At 38.3% G+C, this 23,327-nt stretch overlaps 2 protein-coding genes across 8 annotated transcripts in view; both read left to right on the plus strand.

Annotated features, from left to right (window-relative positions):
* The window catches only part of LOC148726563 (RYamide receptor-like), a 139,792-nt gene that overhangs the window by 64,062 nt on the left and 52,403 nt on the right, over positions 1 to 23,327 (plus strand). The gene's annotated exons all lie outside the window — the stretch shown is intronic.
* Positions 12,511 to 23,327, plus strand: part of LOC111344551 (uncharacterized) — a 30,769-nt gene continuing 19,952 nt past the window's right edge. For 3 of the 5 annotated variants that reach the window (XM_088726529.1, XM_088726530.1, XM_088726531.1), the window contains exons 1-4: positions 12,511 to 12,573; positions 14,684 to 14,713; positions 16,025 to 16,093; positions 21,606 to 22,327. In XM_088726529.1, the coding sequence (XP_088582655.1) occupies positions 21,688 to 22,327 (640 nt within the window). In that variant the 5' untranslated portion in view covers positions 12,511 to 12,573; positions 14,684 to 14,713; positions 16,025 to 16,093; positions 21,606 to 21,687. Of the gene's footprint in view, positions 12,574 to 14,683; positions 14,714 to 16,024; positions 16,094 to 21,605; positions 22,328 to 23,327 lie in introns of those variants that run through there. The other 2 variants (XM_088726532.1, XM_088726533.1) reach the window with 2 other exon arrangements.

Genomic DNA, 23,327 nt, shown 5'->3' on the forward strand with positions numbered 1-23,327 from the left:
TTCGATTTCTTCTTTGATAGATCGCACGATATGAGTCGACTCAAAGACTTGATCAGGCAGTAATGTGTTTTCTCACCGTCACAAATAAGAAGAAGGTCGATATGTGTCTTGATATTCTGCGCTTCACTCACTCTTAATGGATTGAGCCCACCTTCATACATGTAAACGTTGACACCAAGACCTGGATTCAACCTTTCAAAGCGGCTAATATCTTTCACCTCCATGGGAAAGTTAATCCCATCAAATTTAAGGCGAAGCGCCTGTTTTCTCAACGTCTTTGAGATACGCTCTTGATCCCTCTCCACAGGATTCAACGCTCTTGTCACACACCACATGAAGCACTGTTGATCGCCGTTTTTCATATTAATGATAGCCTTCTTGTTTGCGAGATGTTGTGGTAGCGGAATGAATGAAGATCCTTTCAGAGGAGTATATTTCACCGTGTGTAAATCAAGACCATCAACAGAATTTACAGTCCAGCCGCTCCCATTTCGTGTAAACGTAGCCAAACTCTCCATCATTTTATCAACACATTCTTGATAAATCTCCTCTCGGTCTGTATCTTGAAAGACAATCTTTTGTGAAGAATTAAAATGCGCATCCTGAAGCACAGTTTCACCCGTCGCAATATTTGTCTTCCCCATGTTACACCTCAAAACGAACTTCACCCTCAAATTCTTCTGTGTCAACAGAAAGTTGACTACGGTTGATTTTACAGCTTTCAGAAAATCTAACGGGGAAAACCCGCCCACCCCATCAATCGTGAACATTTTTGCGAATCCCTTCAAAGAAGACATGGCTTCAACAAGTTTGAAACGGTACTGGTCACTATTTTTGTATAATTCGTTGATATGGTCTTTGAAAGATTTCAATGCGTCATCAACAACTCTCGGTGCATTAGGTCGCTCGGCTTGATCCTTTAGCCATTTCCCCCAATCTTCTACTTTGTTTTTAGCAAATTTAACAGCCTCATCTATCTTTTTCTCAAGCCTTTTGAGTTTCGGTGGTGGTGTCGGTGGTGACGGTTTTAATATATCTTGTCCTTTAGGTATTTCGAGTGCAGGAATCGGATCGTCTAGTAGGGACCCTCCTGACCGATTAATTATGAATTCGATTCTTCGATACCCCTGCGGAATCGGATCGCTGAGCAATGAGCTTCTTGCTCTCTCCGAAACCTTTGTAGCGGCGGTAGCGGCAGTTTTACAGCTAGCTCTTGACTGAGTGAGCTTGATAAGCTCTGCTTTTCGAAGTTTTGAATAGCCGTGTAGGCCCTCTCTTTTACAAATTTGACGAAGTTGCACAACTGTGTTTTTCTCCATGTTGTTCTTGTCTGTATATATATGATGTGAAATATTTTTTAACTTTTTTCAAATTTTCATCACTCGTTTCAAGTGATGAAAGTAAAGAGTAACGTGTTACTCTTTCAAACGATATGCTTCGAAACGAAGGGCGTACTTTTTACCATCAAGTGTGATAAAATTTCTCGTACTTTCATTGCGCGCTCTCATCTTCGCGGCAAACCTTCCAGGATTCACGTTGAAGTGTCTCGCGCAAGAATTGATTGACGGAAAAAAAAGTTCTGGTGAATCTGATTCATCTGATGAATCTTCCAAAGATCGAAGTATCACCCTTTTCCTTACACCAATGTGTCTTGCGCGAGACACCGGTGTCTCTTGAGGGTTTCTAATCAGCTCTATCAGCTCTTTCTTCCCCTTTGCAGTACAACCTTGTAACCCCATCTCTTTTGTTTTATCGTGGAGTTCCTTTCTCGACAAACTCTCGAGAGAATTCACGTCAGGTGGATTTCTAATCAGCTCTATTAACTCTTTCTTCTTCAGTAAAGAGCATCGTTTCAATCCCATCTCTTTTGCTTTTTCCAGAAGCGCACTCCTCGAATAGTATTCAAGTTCATCCATCTTTTTTATTCAAGTAGTTGATAATGTTAAAGATTCTTTTTAAGACTTTTTTTCAATTTTTTTATATTCCTTGAAGTTCACTTTCATCAATCCACGAGTTGAATTTTTCGGGATAACCGCTCCATTTCACGAGAGCTTTCCCTTTACTTTTTCGAATGACCTTCTCAATTCTGAAAAGGTCTGAAAGGCTTTGTTTTGCTTTAACCATCTCCTGTTCATAAAAAGTGCCCTTGATCTCCTCACCGAGAAGATCTTTCAACTTATAAGTGATCGGGTTGGAATACTGTATCTCATCAACCACAAAGAGCTCCTCTGTCCAATTCGGTGTGTACCCCTTATCAAACAGTTTTCTCTTGTATTTTGAGATGCGAACGTGATCACCTACCGAAAACTTAGGTTTCTCCCGCAATTCGCTCAACTCTTCACCGTACAGTTTCAAATAGACAACATTTTCATTCTTCTTCTTGGAAGCCTCTGCCGGTGTCATACCAATACTTCTGTGTTTTGTATTGTTGTACTTCTCTACAATCTTCGGGAGAATGTCGAGATACACCGTGTTGTTTTGGATGGTAAACTGCTTCCACATCTTTGTTTTGATGGTTCTATTCCATCTCTCACACACAGAAGATTTTTCTTCATTCTCTGTCGAGTACATCTCAACACCGTTAGCTTTCATCAAATCTTTGACATGACTATTGTAATACTCTGAACCCTTGTCAACCCAAAGTCTCAAAGGTCTTCTCCCTTCAGCAAAAATGATGGCGAACCCCTCCGCCACACTCTCTCCCTTTTTGTTCTTCAACGGAACAATCCAGCCATATCTGCTGAAAATGTCCAATACCATCAGCAAATAACGATAACCTTTGTTCCATTTCGCAAAAAATACAAATTATATATCAAAACATCAGTAGCCTTAGGTTATTGAGGAAGGGTTTATCTTCCAATTCCCAGTCTTTCTAGCCTGCATAGCTTGGCATTAGGTAATAAATGGACTTGAACTGTCCTCTTCGAAACGCCTCAACCAAATACTGGGACCACCATGTTGGAAATGTGTGAAAATAACACACCGGGGGTCGTAGGCCGCACAGCACCTGATCAAGACTCAAACTCGAGAGTGTTTGGGCAAATAATTTCACTGCCATGGGATAGAAAAGGATCCAGTTGATTTTCTTTCTGTAAAACAAAAAAAAGTAATTCATCGTTCAATTGATTTATTGGCAATGGTGTTGAAATCATGACGAGCTTTGCCCACCAAAAAAAATTTATGCAAATTAGGCTAAGCCGGATCTGAGTTCCGCCTGACAATTATTAACTGAAAGAAAAGGTCTCAGTTCGCGCCCACAGCACGTTCAAGGTGTTGCGGATGAAGTTTCTGTAATTACTTTTTGGCACTTTTCGGCGTCAAAATTGCATAGTTTGGGTAACCCAAAACCCTTAAGCTGACCTTTCTTGTCATAACGCAAATATTTTCCAGAGAGGGACACGCGGTAATGTCGATGTCACTGTGTGCAGGCATTTTTCCAGGTAAAACCCTCGCGTGGAATCAACTCATGTTTACTTTAACGCTCCTTTTATGCGCACAATGTAAACCAAAGCAATTTTATACTTAAACGTAAAGATCAGAATATTCTCTTCTAAGGATGATAAAAGATCGACGCTAAACTAAATTTTACGTTGAAGAAAATGCAAAACAGCATAACATGCAAAAGAGGAAATTTCGAAAAATACGAAGTTACGGAAACCATGAAAATCTTCGATTTTTAAGAAAGGAAATTTTTATATTCCAAGCCAAGTAAGCTTTTCCAGTGTTTCATTCTTTAAGGCTTTGTGTACAGCGGGGCCTTTGTTGTATAAACCGTATAACTTAGTGACAAGTCGAAAGGGCTCGCTCTTGGTTATGATACCAAAGAGTAGATGGGACACCACGGTGATCTTCCAGGTGTTTGATCATCGTCGCCGCTCGTGGCGTACTTCGCTACTTAGGTGAGCGTGATCGACGTTCTTCCTCTCTTTAAATTCTGACAGCTGTGTGAAAGACCTCGATCCTTACAATGAAAAACGGTCGATTGTGCTTTTTCAGTGGCGGCTTTAACGCTCGTCCATATTCAGCGCTTATCCTAAACATGGCATCTCTAGCTATCTACAAGACACGCTGCGATGTACTATTCGTCCATGTTCAACACAACAACTGCGCTAGTGAGATAGAGAATCGAAAGATCACATTGTTGCGCTCGAGGCAGAGTGCGCTAAGTTTGCCAAGTTCTACAATGGACAACAGATCGTACGGCCTCCCGCAAGAGTAAGGACAAGGTCTATTAGTTACAAGCAATGGATAAGTGGCATTGTAGAAAGTTTTAATTCTTCCCTGCATCCAAAGGCCGATGGTATGTAATTTTACTCTTTTCCGTTCTTCACACACTCGAATAGCTGTTAAAATTAAATTTAATTGCGGGTTGTGCAGTCAAAATGCAACGTCGCCCAACATGGTTTTAGTGAAACCAGTGTCTTCTGAGGCGCTTCCACCAAAATAATTTAGAAGGGAACAACAGCGCTAACCGATTTAATATCTTCTCAAGAACATGTTAAAGTCTATTAAAACGCAGAAATTGAAAATAGTAAGAATTGGTGGTTCGTGTTAAAAATCATTAAAGAACACTTCTCAGTTTGGCTCGATAGTGCTGTCACTTTGCACAAGTTGTTCAGTGACTTACTCATTACTTTCAGTATTTGTTCGAGCTTTTCTTCGACGAAATAGGGGACATACAAGAAATCGTAATTCACCTCTAAAACAAAAATAATAACAAGCTCTTCTCTCAATTGGACACCAGATATGACTGCGTAGTAATAATTGCGAGGTACGCGAAGTTGCAGTGTGAGAAAAATGAGTGAGGGAAATAATTCTAAGTACTGTACAGCGCGATTTTTAACATAGATTACCTAGCTAAAAGACCTGCTTGTATTAGATATTTATGATAATATAGGAAGGTCTCCAAGGAATACTAATAACCCGGCGTGTAATTTTGTGATAGACAAAACCTGATAACTCAGGTTTATGTTTGAAAGGGCAAATCATTTAGTACATTTCACTCCAGAAGTAAATAATCTCTTAACTTTCGTAATTATTATTTTGGTTTCAGGCAAATGGTGTCGAGTTGAAAGATACTAAGTTCCTGAAACATACATCCAAGCTTTGTTGGCAAGCATGCCGAATGCGTGCGAGGGAAAAAATGCATTTGCGCCCCCCTGTATGGAGAGAAAAATCCAAAGTTTTTCATTACAGGGATAGTAGAGTGAATGATGTTATTTCTGGTCTGAGTCATCAAAGTTCTGTACCATTAGAGTTAAAGAAAAGCTATCGGGGGAATATGGAGGTTGCTGCAAGTAGTGGTTGTTAAACTCTCAACAAGCTTTACAGGCTGCCAAGGACTAAAGAGCATGGGGCAAGAAATCAAGCACGATTCTCACCCAGTAAACTAAAATTGTTGTTGGAAATTGAGAGGGACGAGCAACCAGAGAATTTGAAGTAATCTGGTGGCCTGATCTTTTCTCAGGCACTAGAAATGGGAAACTGACCTTGCGAGTTTATGTTCCTAAAGTGATACTTTGATTTCAATGATGTGTAGTACACAGTCTAGTTGACTTGTTCGTCATGTTTCCATAAATTTAGTAGCTGTTTCTTAGCAGTTTTTGTAAGTTTTTTTTAAAAAACGATAAAATGTGTCTTGCATTTAGAGGAACAAACTTGTCTGTAAAAGGCTAAGATTAAACCCTGAATACCGCAAAATGATCCTGCAATGTTAATGCAATTCATGTCTAGCAGGGCGCACTATACTCTGTTGCCCTTCATTCTGTTGTAACCAAATTCAGCGGAAAAAAACCCCTGGAGAAACTCTTAGAGGGATAATATCTGTGGACTTTCACCATTTCTATGGTCATCAGGAATGAGAGAATAAAGCAGTAACTGTTCACAAAAGTCTTAATTAACTTAACTGAAAGAATAATGAGTTGGAGGGAACTAGATCACTTTTTCCCAAGCATCTCTAATAATACATGATGGAAATAATAATAACATTGATAACAATAATAATGATGATAATAATAATAATAATAATAATAATAATAATAACAACGATAAAAATATTTACAATAGTTATAGAAATAATGTTCATTATCCTGATGGTTATAATTCCTATGATTATTTCCATTAATCTAATCATTATTATTATCATTAATATTACTATTATGATTATTTTAATGTTTATCTACGAACAAAATGGTGTTATTGTTAGTCTAGCTGATTGAGTATCCAAGTAATTGAAACTGGGGCAAAAAAAATTAAGAAAGGACAGAAAAACCCCAAAAACTGTTCAGGACTGCAATTCTTGAGTTGGCTCATTGTGAAAGGTTTTGGGCCCTCACTAAGCTAGTGCTGTCTGTAGTGGGCCCTGTGTCAAAGAGAGAAGAGTAGCAGCTGAATTAATAATAATAATACTAAGGATAATGATAGCACTGATTGACCAAAGTCACCCTATGACTAATAACAGATGATACGTGACAAACAGCATAAGCAACACATTTCTGAAAACAAAAAGAGCAAGCTGAAACTGCCATCAGATAAAAATAACTGTCCATAAAAGACTGATAGCATAGAGCTGAAAAAAAATAGGGACTGGTTCTGCCATCAGATAACAACAGTCCATAGACTGACTACCCAAGAGAAACAGAACAGATTGGTGGTTCTGCCATCAGATAACAACAGCCCATAATGGACTGACTACCCAAGAGAAACAGATCCACGTGTTAGTTCTGCCATCGGATAACAACAGTCCATGGACTAACTACTCAAGAGAAACATAACCAGGCAGGTGGTTTTGAATCAGGAAACAACTATTTAAGACATTAGCCCTTTGTACAATGTGTCTTAGAAAATCTTCTGCATTCTAACAATCTGTTGAAGAGAAAAACTATCAGAAACACTTGAATTTCTATTTGGGGGAAGGGAGGAGGAATTACATGAAAATCTACTTGCCTCAGCATGCCATCCTCACTGAGCAGCCTATTTCAATTTGAAAATGATGATCACAATCATAAAGATAATGATAATGATAACAATAAGAAATCATTATTATTATCATTTATATTACTTTTATGATTATTTCAATGTTTATCTACGAACAAAATAGTGTTATTGTTAGTCTAGCTGAATGAGTATCCAAGTAATTGAAACTGACAAAATAATCTCAAGACAGGAAAACCCCAAAAACTGTTCAGGACTGCAATTCTTGAGTTGGCTCATTGTGAAAGGTCTTGGGACTTCATTAAGCTAGTGCTGTCTGTAGTGGGCCCTGTGTCAAAGAGAGAAGAGTAGCAGCTGAATTAATAATAATAATAATTAGGACAGTGATAGCATTGATTGACCAAAGTGCCTATGACTAATAACAGATGATACGTGACAAACAGCATAAGCAACACATTTTTCAAAACAAAAAGGGCAAGCTAAAACTGCCATCAGATAAAAATAACTGTCCATAAAAGACTGACAGCATAGAGCTGAAAAAAATAGGGACTGGTTCTGCCATCAGATAACAACAGTCCATAGACTGACTACCCAAGAGAAAAAGAACAGATTGGTGGTTCTGTCATCAGATAACAACAGCCTATAGTGGACTGACTACCCAAGAGAAACAGATCCACCTGTTAGTTCTGCCATCGGATAACAACAGTCCATGGACTAACTACTCAAGAGAAACATAACCAGGCGGGTGGTTTTGAATCAGAAAACAACTATTTAAGACATTAGCCCTTTGTACAATGTGTCTTAGAAAATCTTCTGCATTCTAACAATCTATTGAAGAGAAAAACTATCAGAAACACCTGAATTTCTACTTGGGGGAAGAGAGGACGAATTAAATGAAAATCTACTTGCCTCAGCATGCCATCCTCACTGAGCAGCCTATTTCAATTTGAAAATGATTCAATCACAATCATAAAGATAATGATAACAATAACAAAATCATTAATAATAATGATAATTATAATAATCATAACAATGACTGCAATGACAAAGTCTGTGTTAGTCTGGTCTCTACCTTGCAGAAAATACAGCCCACCAACTGAAGGTGAATTTTTTATAGGAATTCGCTCTATTCTTAATAGAACTTTCATCGACTGAGTAGTTCATGAGGAACTTTCGAAGTTCATTTGAAACAAAGATGGACAAAGAATTTGAGGGGCATTTAATTTTGATCGTGAACACAGGTTTAAATTTCAATATTCACCTTCCCAACAAAGTTGTTTGTTTAGAGAATATTACATAAGAAACGTTTAAATTTGTCTCTCGCAAGAGAACTCCTTCATTTAAAACAATTAAACTCGATTCTGTTATGCGAGGGAGCTCGTACCAGTACTGAGTCTACTGATTCTTTTTATATACGATCTTCGAATAGTTATGCAGCATGAAAAGGTATCGAAGGTTCTCAAATCATATATGAGCACGATCCTTCGCAGTAAAGCACTATTTGAGCAATAGTGAAAATCAGACCTGAAAAAAATTTCAGGCCTGTACGGGATTCGAACCACTGACCTCTGCGATACTAGTGCAGCGCTCTACCAATTGAGCTAACAAGCCAACTGGGAGCAGGCCATCAAATTAATTCGATATAAACCCGTAGATGATAAATCAAACAACAACAAACATATATCCTCCTGCGAAGGATCGTGCTCATATACGTCTCATAACCGCAGTTCACACATATGTTTCATATGTTTGTTGTTGTTCTCAAATCAGTCAGCCATGGATGGCTTCATGGTGATCTAGCTGACTTTCGCAACTGATATTTGATAAAAGCAGAGCGTTTCCTCTCACATTCTTATTGTGGTCTTCAAAATAAGTCTATCCTGCTCAGAGTGTGGCGACCAAATTTTGGTAAACAGCTTTTATTTGATCTGTACCAGCAGCAGCATCATGTTAGAGCAGGAAATTGTAATTAGTTGTAAGGAAGTCAAGCGAACGAAACTGAAAGCAAAATTTTCCCATTTGTCAATCTTGACGCAATATTTACATATCGCAATAAAGACTTGCTTCTCGAGCAAAAGTTTCCTTTTACTCCTTTTTTATCGTTGTTGTATTCATAATTTACCTTTAATATGGTATTTTGAGTACTCAACAAATATCGTATGGAAGCACTGTGGCGTAGTTTTGAAAACATGGCACGCCGAATCATCCTAAGCCGTTGAAGCGTAATATAAAATATTTGATCAAAAGGATGGTAAATACAAGGAAGACAATAAAAAACTAAAGTATTGACATGGATTAAAGACGAAATGTTTGAAGGATCAATCTTGAAGCATCATCTTTCTCCAACTTTGTGTGGTTCTGCCCAAATGATCACGAAAAACTAGACGCATAACAGCGGGAATTCGGACTTTCAATATCGCACATCTGGAGTTATCTTTAGGAGAATGCCATATTGCTATCGTTACTGACGCCACGCAATTTCCTCTTTGCCGGTCATGAATAAGTCTAATTGTGTTTATTTTCGTCTGCTGGAATGTAATTAATGTTGCTGTCGTACTAGACAACATTCAAAATAATATATTACCATGTAGGAGTAGGTTCCTACAGATGCCAACGGTTCAAATTCAAGGACTTTTTAATGACTTTGAAGGCTAAGTTTCAATTGGAACATGGAGGCCAGAGTCAAATTCCCCACCCCTAAGCACCTACTGAATGTCAAACTACTGCCTCTAGGTTAAATTTTTCCGCGAGAGTCAGGTTTTGGTAATATAAAGGATAGGAAGGATATTGCTTTTGCAACGTCACATGGATTTCACTGCAACGCAAGAAATACAGTCCCAGAAAATAGCATCATCTTAAGGGCACAAGGATGGTGGACAAGATTCTCTGACACAAACTTAGTGGTACCACATGTCACATGTGTCACACTGGACCCACAGGATTTCTTTTGGGGCATTATTAGGATCCTCATTCTGGCACATTTAGCAGACCTATAGATTGGAAACAAGACCACTTACAAGCCACAAACATACTTTTTAACCTTGAATGGGAGAAAACTACACTTACTTTTGGATGTTGAGGCACAAGTGGTAGAGGTACAGGTCAATGTAGAACAGTTTGAGACCCTGGTGGTTTCTTGATTTGATTTCTGGCGTGGCAAAAGGAAAAAAAATCTGGCTTTAAAATACTGTTCTTACAATTCATGCATTTCATGTCATGCAAGTAGCTTTTTTAAAAAAGTTTCATCATGGGAATTTTTTAAACAAAACCTGTCTACCTTTTCTCTCAAAACAACATCAAGTTTTGTCTTGTCTTTTGCAGATAATAAGTCTACCTCCTCTATGTCAAGGTATTCGCCCCCACCCCTCATCAAAGCTTTGTTTCTTCGCTATGAATATCAAATTCCTTTTTGACAACCGATGGAAATGTGTCACCGAGGACGAGGACTTTTCGTCGTTCACCATATTGAATATGAACCTAAAAACAGAGTAAAAAACCTTTCTTTCACTCATCGTCAAAACTTGCTAGCAACAACGCAGAGAAATCGTTAGCTGCCGGAGACTTTTGAGTGTGATCGTGGATGACTTATTTCCAGGTTCTCTCGGTCTTACAAGATGGTGAACATGTCAAAGTCTCGACCCTGGGGCAGCGACTACGTGTCAAAATCCCTACTCAGGGGAAGGCTCTCTGAATCAAATTCCCGCGGGTAGCCGCTCTCCCGCCCACCCTGGGGCTTAACACTGATAGATGCATAAACCATGCGCTCTAGGGTTCATTCTACGCATGCGCCTACACTTCACTCATGCGCTGTAGTGGAACTTCGTTTTGTGACTGAACGCGAGAAAAAAAAAATTAAGCCAAATTTATACCTCGGGCGTTTCCTTCGGAAAGCCCGAGTAATGACTTTCCGCAGGCAATATAGTCTTCTAGAATACCAAAAACCATTACTGTCAAAAATATCTAGTTTGAAAGACAGGATCCCCTTTTGAGAAACTGCTACTTTCCCAGTGAAATCATTGTCTGCTTTAAGTCCTGCGTTTGGGTATTTTATCATTAGACATTAAATGTTTTCCTCACTCTGCGTCTAACTAGTTTACATCCTTACTAAAATTTGCAAGAGACATTATATCATGGACGAATCATCAGGAAAACACTTTCGAAATCTTGTGAACTTTTCACCATAGAAATTACTTATGATAGCATGCATGACTTGTAGCTGTGACATGAACTGACTCACGGTACAATGTTGCGTAGTATAGGATCATTTCCAAGGTGGCGATGAAACTTTGGTGCACTGTGGCTCTGCATCTGGTAAATAAAATTTAAGAAAAACTAAAATCATTATTGGAGCCTTAGATTAAACCTTGTACGGCTATTTTTTGTTTTAGTTCTGTCGTTGTCCAACTTCAGCTGGAGTTTCATACGCTGATGATCGTATTGTACATTTAGAGCTTGTTTATCATGTTGTCATCACTTTCAGTAGCCTCAAACGACCACTGTAGAACACGTAGAAGAGGACAAAGTAACATTTTCTCGCTCTGTTTCGACCAGATGAGCGGACTTAATATGCTTACTTCGAAAATGTTCATATATATTTAGAAGTAATTTCCTTGTGACTAACGATCTGTTGTCGGTTAATGAGCAAACAGGAAAAAGTTCGCTCTATTCTTGATATCACTTAAATTGAATGAGTATTTCATAAAGAACTTTAAGAGTTCAATCAAAACTAAAGGGGACAAAGAATTTGAGGGACATTCGATTTTGATCGTAAACACAACTGGATAAAAATTTCCATCTTCAACTTCCCAACAAAGTTGTTTGTTTTGAGAGTATGGCATCAGTAAACGCTTTAATTTGTCTCCAACAAAAAAAATCGTTCATTTGAAACATTTACAGCAGAACACAATTACCTTCTTCTAGAGGACTCCTTTCAATAGAGTCTACTGATTCTTTTGACATGGATTGGAGATGCAATGCTTGAAGGATTAATCTTAGAGCTTTTTGATATGCGAAACCAATGATGTTATTTTTTTTTTAACCCTGTGCGGTTCTGCCCAGATCATCCTGCAATAATACTTTAAACAGTTAATCATCTTCTAGAATACCAAATACAGTTCAACTTTAAATAACTGGTGTGAAAAAGAGGATCCTTCCGTGAAAAATGGCTAGTTTTCGTGTGATTTTAATACGCGAAAATAAGTTTCTGCTTTTAGAAAATGTTTATACATTAGAGTTGATTTTAATTGCATAGTCAGATGCAAATTTATATTGCTTTATTCATCCTCAATATTACGCACCGACCGTTATTTAGAACGAAAAAGATCTTGATAACTTCCGTCGGATTGTACAAAGTTTGCTAATTTCGGGAAAATATTGACACTTGACTCGCATGCAAACAGTTTGTATTGAACGTGTTTGGTGTTGCATACTTTAACCACGTGCTCCTCTGCTGCGCACATTACTTATCTGTCTGGTAATCAGTCATTATAACCTATTGTAAAGAATGGAGAAAGTTAAAATAGTACAACACTAACACCATCTTTTAGATTAATATTCATTGTGGCCTTTATCTTTTTCAGAAACCATAACATCATCCCTTTCTCCAGTACTACGTCTTGAAGGAAGAAAATTCCATTGAAGGCATGTAGTCATCCAGTTTGCACACGTGACCTATGATGTCCCTTTGTTCAATCTAGAAACAAGAAATAGTTTTAATTGTCCGAGATTCGTTTTATTGCAATCTTAATTGTTGTATTATTGTAAATGTTCGTTTAGCTTTTACATTTAGGGGCTGGAATGCTAGTTGCAATAAGTCATGTTTCGTTGTTTACCTTACCCGCACGGAACTGGGTTTAGTTTGCATATTATGGTATAGGCCATGTGCTCTAATTTGTTATCAACGTTTCGTTTTCGTTTTTGTCACGTTACCATCTGGTTTACAAATTTTTGAAGCCAGATCTTACGATTAATTACGACCAAACTAAACCAGATCATCTAGTCAGAGCATTATTTCGAATCGGATCGTCGGATTGAGACAGAATAAATGCAGTTAAAGGTAAAGTCGAACATTTATTCTACATTTGCGCTTTCCATTTCAATCTAATGAAACACATAACATTTGGCCACACGTAATACTTGGGACAAATTAAGGTAGCCTTAAGTACGACAAGATTACTAATGAACTGATATTCCCCAAATTGTGATCCTTGTTTTAATTCACAGGGGCTAATAAGTCTAATAGTTCTAAAACACTTTATTAGCTTTTACTTTACCAGCAATTAGAAAACCAACTAGCAGCCCACACTGATTAGCGTGCTGATGTTAAATTATGTACCAATCAATTTGAAGCCTCAACATTCCTTCTTTGGGAAACCCACACACATTTGATTGGTGTTGGTTCCCGGGGTTATGGGAGTAAGAGTTTTGGCTGGATGGGATGGGGAATTTGAACCAAAAGTGTCAAGTCTTTCTTGGGGAGTACATGTGTTTTATTTTTTAATATGGAGGTGTTTTAAGGGTAAAGAGTTCATGACTTAACCCTCTTACCCCTAAGAGTGACCAGCATCTGAATTCTTCCACAGAATCAAACATTAAGGTCTTAAGAATAATAGAATTGATTGCAAACTCAAACTCTTGATCTTCTAGACAATTTCTCCTTGTAAGTACCATCGGAAATGTACAGAGAACAGTTTGGAGAACTTGCCTACTGATGTTAGGATATAAATTCAAAGTGAGCGAATGTCTCAGAAGAAAAGGTCTATAAGGTCTTGGTTTAGCTTGAATAGTTAACTTGAATCAGATGTCGGTCAAAATCACAGTCAGTGATCTTTCCTTATATAAATACCTGACCATCGAATTTGCCACTAACAAAGGGCACTTGAACACAATTTTGGTCTTCAGGAGGGGAGAAATTTGAAGAAACTCCTGAAGTTTAAACGCCAAGGGAGTTTACTCCCAGGAGGTGACTGCTGAGCCATGAAATTGATTGAAACATCCCTGGTGCTATTCTATTATGAGCTAAAGAGCTTGCATGTATTCCAGTGTAATACAAGATTGCAGGGCCGTAGCTAGCATGAGGGAAGACGAAGCAATTGCCTCGTCTTGATTTTGGCCTTTTTTTTTTTGAACCGGTATCGCTCGGCAATCAAAAAGTGAACTTCCACACTTGCCCAAGATTGACTTTTCTAAAGAGAAATGCCACGGAAAATGCTTGAAAGAGCATGTCTGAGCCTCTAGATTTCAAAATTTTCTGGGGTAGGCATGCCAGACCCGAAACTTCCCTCGTCTTGTTCTGAAGTCTGGCTGCGGCCCTGGATTGTCTCTGTTCTCATGGTAATCATTATATATATATATATATATATATATATATATACATAACACATATTAGCCCAAGTTTCTCAAAAACTATTAATGTCTTCATTTCCAACCTGTCAAATGACATATCTAAATATTAGATCTCATTAGTTTTTAATTTAACCTGCTGTGTTTTAAACTTAGCCCACTAATTTCTAATGACCCCAGCTTTCTGCATAATGCGGTCTTACTCAGTTGAATGTTTATGTTTCTGAGGATGCCTTACACCTTTTATCAGTTTATTAAATTTCAAGAATAACAGTTATTGCCCCTAATACTAGCACCTTAAACGTAAGTCTTTTGCCTGCCATTATCTCTCACATTTGATTAGTATTTATTTTGCTGCTTTTATTTTTGAGAAATAATGACATGCTCATCATTTCCTGATTCCACACAGGATTTCCTGAGGGCAGGATATTTAAACAGGGTAGGTACAGATGTTCTGTTTCTTTAATTTCTTTTGTAACACTTTTTATAATAATAATAATAATAATAATAATAATAATACGTATGATGCACGATCCTCGCAGTAGAGAACGCTATTTATGCAATAGCGAAAATCAGACCTGAAAAAAATCAGTCCTGTACGGGATTCGAACCACTGACCTCTGCGATACTAGTGCAGCGCTCTACCAATTGAGCTAACAAGCCAACTGGGAGCAGGCCGTTAAGTTGATTCGTAATAAACCCGTGATGATAAATCAGATGCAATGTCTATATGAAGTTCATATATTTTGAACTGCGGTATTAGATACGTATGGTGCACGATCCTCGCAGTAGAGAACGCTATTTATGCAATAGCGAAGGTCAGACACGGGTTTATTATGAATCAACTTAACGGCCTGCTCCCAGTTGGCTTGTTAGCTCAATTGGTAGAGCGCTGCACTAGTATGAAAGAGGTCATTGGTTCGAATCCCATACAGGCCTGATTTTTTTCAGGTCTGATTTTCGCTATTGCATAAATAGCGTTCTCTACTGTAAGGATCGTGCATCATACGTATCTAATACCGCAGTTCAAAATATATGAACTTCATATATACATTGTACCCAAATAATAATAATAATAATAATAATAATAATAAAAATAATGATATTTAAAAAGGGAGCCCAACTCGCCGTAGCGGTTTTCAGCAGAGCCCTAATTGACTAATTATTTAAATCCATTTAACTAATTACTCTAAATCTCACTAAGACCTACATTTTATTAAGATTTCTTGCGTCTTTTAACTTTAATGGTAATATAAAGTATTTATGTTATTGTGATATCATTTAAATTTGAATACTGCAATGTAAGGTCAGAATTGTAAGATATGTGTGTTGCAGGCACTTTGCATCACTGATCCACACCCTGGTTCGATTTTGTTAATTAATGCCAAACAGGTATATTATTTCCTTATACTTATGATGTTGTCATCCCTAAATTATTTTGTTACACCATATTTTATTACAGTAAAAGTTGCAGCTAAGATGCATCTAATAACTATATAAATGCTTTGGTCATTTCTGGAGTACATGACTAATACAGGCTGCCACTGCTTCAATCTGATGCAAGTTTTGGTATTTTGTCAGCCGATGTGAATCTTGGAAATTTCTTTTAAAATCCAAATGAATTTTCATGTTTACAAACAATTTCCTTTAATTATAACACTTAACCTTACAGCACCTTGAAATATTTTATTTGCGGCTGTCATTTTCTTTCATATTTGATGAATATTTGTTCCTCTGCTTCCCTTTTCAGACTTTTTGGCATCATCCATGATTCAAGAGTCCTTTTCTTGAACCCTAAAGGAAACTGTATACATGCAAGGTAGAAGGACTTAAACTTCTTTTTTGTCTCTTTTTTTAAACTCCCCTTTATTGTGTCAACTTTTATGATTTATTTGTTGGGAATAATTTGTCCTGTTTCCGATGTACATGACCAATATAGTTGGCAGTTGAGCCACATCTATCTGGTGTCTGTGTTGGGTGGTCATTGAGTCACCACTGAAGACATTAACTAAGTCATAGTAAGATCCCGTCTTTAAACAGAAAGATGAGAAAGAACATGATATATTTGTACCACTAAATGGATTAAGAATACTGGGTTTGGTTATGCTTGTCTTTTGAAATTGATACATCCAAGCGGTCCATCATAGGTGTTGCTAAGTTGATCCTTAAATTAGTCTTTGAGGGTACCTTCTTGCAATTACTTGTTACTATGGTTATTTGTGCAAATATTGGTAACCAGAGGTATTGTTGTCTAGCATGATGGTATTGGTACAGTTTTGCTGTTGGTCTGTTCATGGAGCTGCAGGTGCTGGTGGTCAACCTGTAAAATTTGTAACTGTGCAGTACTGGTACTGACAAATCTCCAACCAAATTATGCTATTGTGATCCTCATTATACATGTATAGTTGTTGCTCTTGTGAGAGTAGTGGTGTATGTTATACTTTGGAAACTATGCAGTCAATGACTAAATGGTTTCTGTCATCATTGTTGGGGCGTGGCTAATATCAGCTTCATGTGACTTTATATCGGTTCTTGTATGTAAGTGCTAGTGATGTTGAATGTAGGAAACAGGCTTGTAGGAATCAAAACGTAGTCGTCGTAAATTTCTACTGAACATATTTCCCGCTCTACTTTTATGTATCAACCCAGGTAAAAACATGATCCCGCCAATCCCACCTGAGATTCCAGGTTTCTCCCGGCCGGGATCCCGCCTATTTTGGGTGGGATCCTAGGTGTAATCATGGGTGGGATCCACGGTGGGATCCCAGGTGGGATCTTGGTTGGGATACTCGGTGGGATCCTGGGTTTCTCCCGGCTGGGATTATGGAATGTCCCGGGTGAGATCCTAGGTGGGATCCCAGATGTTATCCCAAGTGGGATCTCACCTGGGATCTTAGGTTTCTCCTGGCCGGGATGATGGAACGTCCCGAGTGGAATCCCAGGTGAGATCCTGGGTTTCTTCTGGCTAGGATCACACCTGAGACTACGGAACCCCCCTGGTGGGATCCCAGGTGGGATCCTGTCAATCCTATGCAGGATCCTGAGTCTCTCCCGGCCAGGATCCTACCTAATTAGGGTCGGATCCCCGCTGGGATCCTGCTCAGGATAATGAACCTCCCAAATGGGATCCCAGTTGGGATTCTTTCAATCTCATGCGGGATCCCGCGCAAGGTCCCACCTTTGTCTATGGAACCTTCAGGTGGGACCTTGTCAGTAGCATCTGCGATCCTTTGAATTTTTGAGTGAGATCCTTCCTATTTTAGTGGATATTCACTCTACAGTCTACTGGTGGGATCCCAAGTGGGAATTTTAAACACCCTACTCAAAATCCTGGTTAACATCCCCCATAGGACTCTTCTGAAAGCTTCAGTGGTCTCTACCTTTGATAAACTGCACTTCACTTGATATGATGTTTTTTAAACATTTTGTAAGAATACAGCATACGATATAAGTATAGAAATCTCTTATACCACAAAACCTTAAAATAGGTTGCACTCCTACATGTATAGGCTTTTAGTTTAGCTGTTCAGAAAATTTTGAAATTGTCTGAACAGCTAAATTAAAAAGCTATACATGCAGGAGTGCACGATAGATTCAAATGTGCATTTTTAAACTATCGTGAAGCACACAAAGGAATTTCATTGGCTAAAATGCACATTTGGTGTATATGATCACATTTCCAACTGTATCCTAATTTGAAATTGATTTTCAACAGCTAGAAGTTTTAAGAGAAGCACACATTGAGTTTTACCAACCAAATGCTTCTAAGTTTGAATACAATTGCTTTATATGCAATGATGATCATCATTAGAATGACACGAATGCCTCCATTTATTCCATAATATCTTCCATAACCACTAGAGTGGGGGGGGGGGGGGGAAGGGGGAACAGGGGGGCAGGAGCCAGGGAGAACAAGGGGCGGGAAGCGATATCTACAGAAGGGTGAGAACCGAGAGTAGAAATGAATAAGGCGATAGTTTGTTATTACTGGGTATTACTCAGTTATAAACACTTAAAACTATCTAGCAAGGTTTTGAAATTTCCAGTTAACATCTACCAATGCTTTAAAATATTTTCGGAGGCAAGAAAACGTATAATTGTACCCAGGCTGGAAAAACAGCATTACTTCCGGTAAATTTGTGAATCCCTTCAAATTAATTACGTCATTGGTCATGAGATAGACAAAGCTGGCACTCTCCCCTTCTATATATACACTTCAGTGAATGCACACGACAGCACCGAGGAACAAGCTCTCAATTCAGTACAGGAGCTTTTTAAGGCTGTGAGTTCTGAAAAGTAGGCGGATACACCACTGTATCCATCAGAACAAACTATAGAAGCGATGTAGAGCCCGTACCCCTGCCTGAGTATGATTACAAGGCTTATCAGTCATCATATACTGGAATTTACGAAATGAAATGCAAATCCAACTTTTTCTCTATCTTCATTTCACGTGCGATGGATGCAAATGATTTCTTTGGTACTATATATGTCATAATAGATGAAAACTGTTTTCTCTTCAAAACATCTAGCGAAGAAGCAAAATGCACGAAAAGTGACGTTATTTGTGAAATTGATGAAGACTCGAAACAATTATTCAACGGTGTGTAGTGCATTGACCGAACGCTAGAATGTTATTTTACGAAACGGTTTATTTGTTGAACTCCAAGTTTTACAACCGTGCCGAACTCTGCTCTCTCTCACTTACTAACTGGGAGTTTACATGATTGACGGGTAACAAAACGACAACCGGAAGTTGTCACTACACGGTCGTTTAGAGCTAACTGAAGAAAGATTAAGCCAGATCCTTTCAGACTGCCGAGGGGAATGTGATTTAGAAACAAATGAAACTGAGGAAAATCAAGATCGTTATCTTGACTCTGAGGAAGAAGAGGCTCCAACCAACATTTGGAGTAGGAAGAGGTCAGTGCGGCCTCCCCGGAGCATGGAAGACTTTTCTAACCGCAAAGGTTAAAAGACGATTTCAACCCATCAAACAAATCTGATAATCGATCGAACAAGACTGTTCAATCATGCTTCACTAGCAATTAAACTGAACGCTCAAAATGCAAACGGTTCAGCAATCGATGTACTAACTACGAATACTTAGTCCTACTTACGTGAAAAAGGGAAAGCAAGCAGGAATGCAGAAAAAACAAACTCTATTAAATTACGTCTACCTCTTGATTTTTTCATTTCATTTTGAATTGGTAATAGCTATTACATCACATTGTGAGCTGAGACTCTCGTCTCTATGACGAGATGTCAGAAGCAACGATCAAACTGTGATAACCTGGTTAGTGAAACTTAGTTTAGTAAGAACTGACCAGTAGTAGCTTTAATCGGGAACTAATGATCCCCAGCCAAAACAAAGGCCAGCCGAAATGAACAAGAATATTAACTTTAAGCTCCGTTTGAAAGTCAAACCCGGGTTTCTGATCCTCTTGATTAACCTGAAGACGGGAGCAACACAATGGAGGGCGGGAGTCGGGAGACAAGGGAGTACAAAAGTACGGGAGGCGGGAGAGCGTGACACGGGAAGCGGGAAAGTCCGACCCCCTGCCCCTCCCCCCTCCCCCCCCCACACACACACACACACACACACACACACACGCACACACACTAGAGAAACAGAATTTCTCCTTTATGGAGAAAATTTCGAAATAAATGGTAAATTTGAAAATACCCTAACCGTACAGGCCAGGAGTACAGTTATAAACAAGGTTAAAATTGGTATAATTATTGACTAAAACGCACTTTTGGCACATACGAATGTACTCCAAATTTTGGTTTAAAAGATACATACATACATACATACATACTTTATTGCATAGCTCCCCCCTGGGGGCTCTTCCGCCATACATGAATATAAGATATTAAGTCATAAAAACGTCTAAAGTCATAAATACTAAATACTAAATACTAAATACTAAATAAATAAACTAAATGCTAAATAAATACTAAAGTCACATGTTACGAATTAAGAATATTCTTAAAAATTTTCTTTTTAAAACCACTTAGGCTATCTGTGTCTCTGATAAATTTAGGTAAAAAATTATAACTTTTAGCCCCACGGAAGGCAAAAGCCCTTTGCCCAGCCGCGATCCTGCACTTGGGCAACGTAATTTCAATTGAATTTTAACAGCGAGAAGCCTAGAGAGAAACATATGTTGTACTTACCAAATGTCACCAAGTTTGAATCCGCTTGCTTTGTAAACAATAACGATGGTTTCCTTTTTTTGTTCAGAAATTTTTTTTTATAATTGTAACCGGTCTAAATTAATTTTGAGGTCATTGTGAAAGTTCAAACTTACCAAGATGACAGTCTATTTACTCGTTTCTGAGTTTGTTTTCATTATGTCGGCCAACTGCCGGTAAACTTTTGGTGAGCTGTTGGTCATCTTGGTAAAGTTGAAGAAGAACTTGATGTGTAGTATCAGACTAATTAGAAAATTTCGTTCCTCTGAAATTGGAAGAATTTGATATATCAACAAAGTTGAAATGGTAAACTGGCCACCGTAACGATTACAAAAGTTGACGTTTCGAGCGTTAGCCCTTCATCATTCGCTCCGACGAAGGGCTAACGCTCGAAACGTCAGCTTTTGTAATCGTTACGGTGGCCAATTTACCATTTCAACTTTGTTGATATATCCAAATTATTTCGTTACCCCCACCGACGCAGCCCCAAACAGTTTCTTTCGAAACTATCAGCCTTTATGAAATTGGAAGAGTCTAGTACTTAGATTTAGCAATAAGTATAGGTAAGATTTGGAGTGCAATTTGGAATATCTGTCGGCCTACAGTCGGCCGAGAGATATTTTGAGGACCTGTTCTTCAATTTTACGGAGAATTTTTGTCATAAAGTAAGATCAATGGCTTGCAATCAAAGAAGGGTAAAACATTTAAGTCGGCGGGGCGCCAAATGAGCTTCTAGTCACGTGCGTAAACTTAACGCTATTGTTGAGAGGTGGTAATCCGATGGAGTTACTGCCTGCAGACTCGCTTCCATTGATTCGCGCTTCGTTCTGTATCTTTTGTGGTTATTACCTTGGAAGAATTTATTTGCTTTCTGAATCTTAGCGAAGAAATAAACAAAGAAGAGTGACCGAGGGAGAACAAGTCGGTTTTCCAGTTTTCTTGACTTTTAAGAAAACTTTCAAAACTTTGTTTCAGACATTCTGCCTCTTCTCTTTAAAGAATTAAGTGTCCTGTCCCAAGTAAGAGCCCTTTTTTGAATAAGCCTCTCTTTAGGTAACAAAAGTAAATAATTAAGTGCCCTAGGTGCTAAATCGAACCATTATGGTATATTATTTTCTCCAATTTTTTCAAAGGCTAGAGTGGCTTTTTGTGAAACAGTCATGGCAGACAGTACTTCAAACAGTGAAACAGTCGCAGGGGACAGGAAAATTTAGAATGAACAGACATATCGCCGAATATTTGCGGGCAGCTGAAATAAGAACGAGGCCAAAATCCTTTTGCAAAATTAAACGAAAGGATGGCCATTTTGGCTGGGGCTGTTTGGTTGATGATGCTCCTGATGAAACCTCTGACTTGACCAAGTACTTTATCCTTACAAGCAGCAAAGCTATTCCAAAGGAAAACTTTGATGCCAAAGAATACGAAGTGGAGTTTACGAAAAGAAGGGGAAAGTGCTGTCGTCTAACAGATATCGCAAAGACAGTTCATCATATTCTCTCTGGGTTAGTTCTGATTGCTATTTATCCTCAGTCCTACGAATTCAACCATGCCATGTTTCAGACGGCACCATGTTTCAGACGGCACAAAAGCTGCAGTGTTTTGGAAAAAAGTCCTAGGGTAGATGTAGCTCGCAGTGAAAGTTCATCCCACTTCTTTTTTATCGATAAAGAACTTTATGATTTTCAGCCAAACGGTAATACCAGTTTGAAAGATGGTTACAAAGGTTGTTGCTCTGTTTTATTTGAATTGAGCAGTGAGGATTTAAAAGTACAAGCAGTTGGAATAGTGAATTTAGAGGATAATGGTCAGAGTTCTCCCATCTTACTACCAAAATCCAGTTTAAACACAATCTTAGGTGAGTATGTTTTTTGTTCAGGTTATAATAATTCACATCCATGACGAATGTTGTTGAATTGGCTCATATGCGGGTAGAGAGAAGTCTGGAGTTGATCTGGCCAGTATCATTTTATTGAATGGTACATAGAATTCAGTTTTATATTTATAGTAACCAAAGGAATGTATACACGCTATCAGAAAGGCACTAGATAGGTTATTACTTTGTCTGTCCTTACAAGACAACTCACTTTTATACTAGATCGAACCAAAACAAAGTCTACCTGTCTGGTACATGCTAAGATGCATTAGCAGTGTTTCAATCCTGGCCCTTTTAAGGTTCCATGCAAGTTTTTAAATTAATTAACAGAAAGGCAATGATTATCAAATTGTTGGTGTTGCTAACTGTGGATGAAAAAAGTTTTCAGGTTAATATATGGATAAAGAGACAGATGATGAGAAAAATGAGGGAAATAATGAGTGATTATCGATCATGATAATTTACCAGTATAACTGATTTTATCATATAAGGGGCAAAATTACTGAATTGTGATTGGCCAAGACAGAGGGCATTTTTCTCTCAATTTTTGTAATTGCCCCTGGCAAAATTACTTGAAAATGATTGGCTGAAAATCACTTAGCAACAGCTGCCAAAGTAAAGAAATTTCTGTTTGTTTTCTAACAATGGCGTCCCGTTTTGCGCGAGATCAGTAAGAAAACATTTTGCCCCTTATATTATAAACAAGTAATCACATGGTTCCTCGTAAAATTAAGGATTAATATCACTTGTGTTTTCGGAAGTTGCAGAAATTGCCCTCGTCGCTGCGCGACTCGAGCAACTTTCGAAAACACAAGTGATATTAAGCCTTAATTTTACTCGGCCCCATGCGATTACCTAGACTAACAACAGAAATTCACCATATTAGAAAAATAACACTGTTCCAAAGCAAAGTCCTCACTTCTACCAAATCTGAATAAGAAATTATATCCAGTGATCTTTAGGACCCTAAGCAAAAAAGGGG

This window comes from Stylophora pistillata, chromosome 7 (genome assembly GCF_964205215.1).
Source record: "Stylophora pistillata chromosome 7, jaStyPist1.2, whole genome shotgun sequence".
Lineage (NCBI taxonomy): Eukaryota > Metazoa > Cnidaria > Anthozoa > Scleractinia > Pocilloporidae > Stylophora > Stylophora pistillata.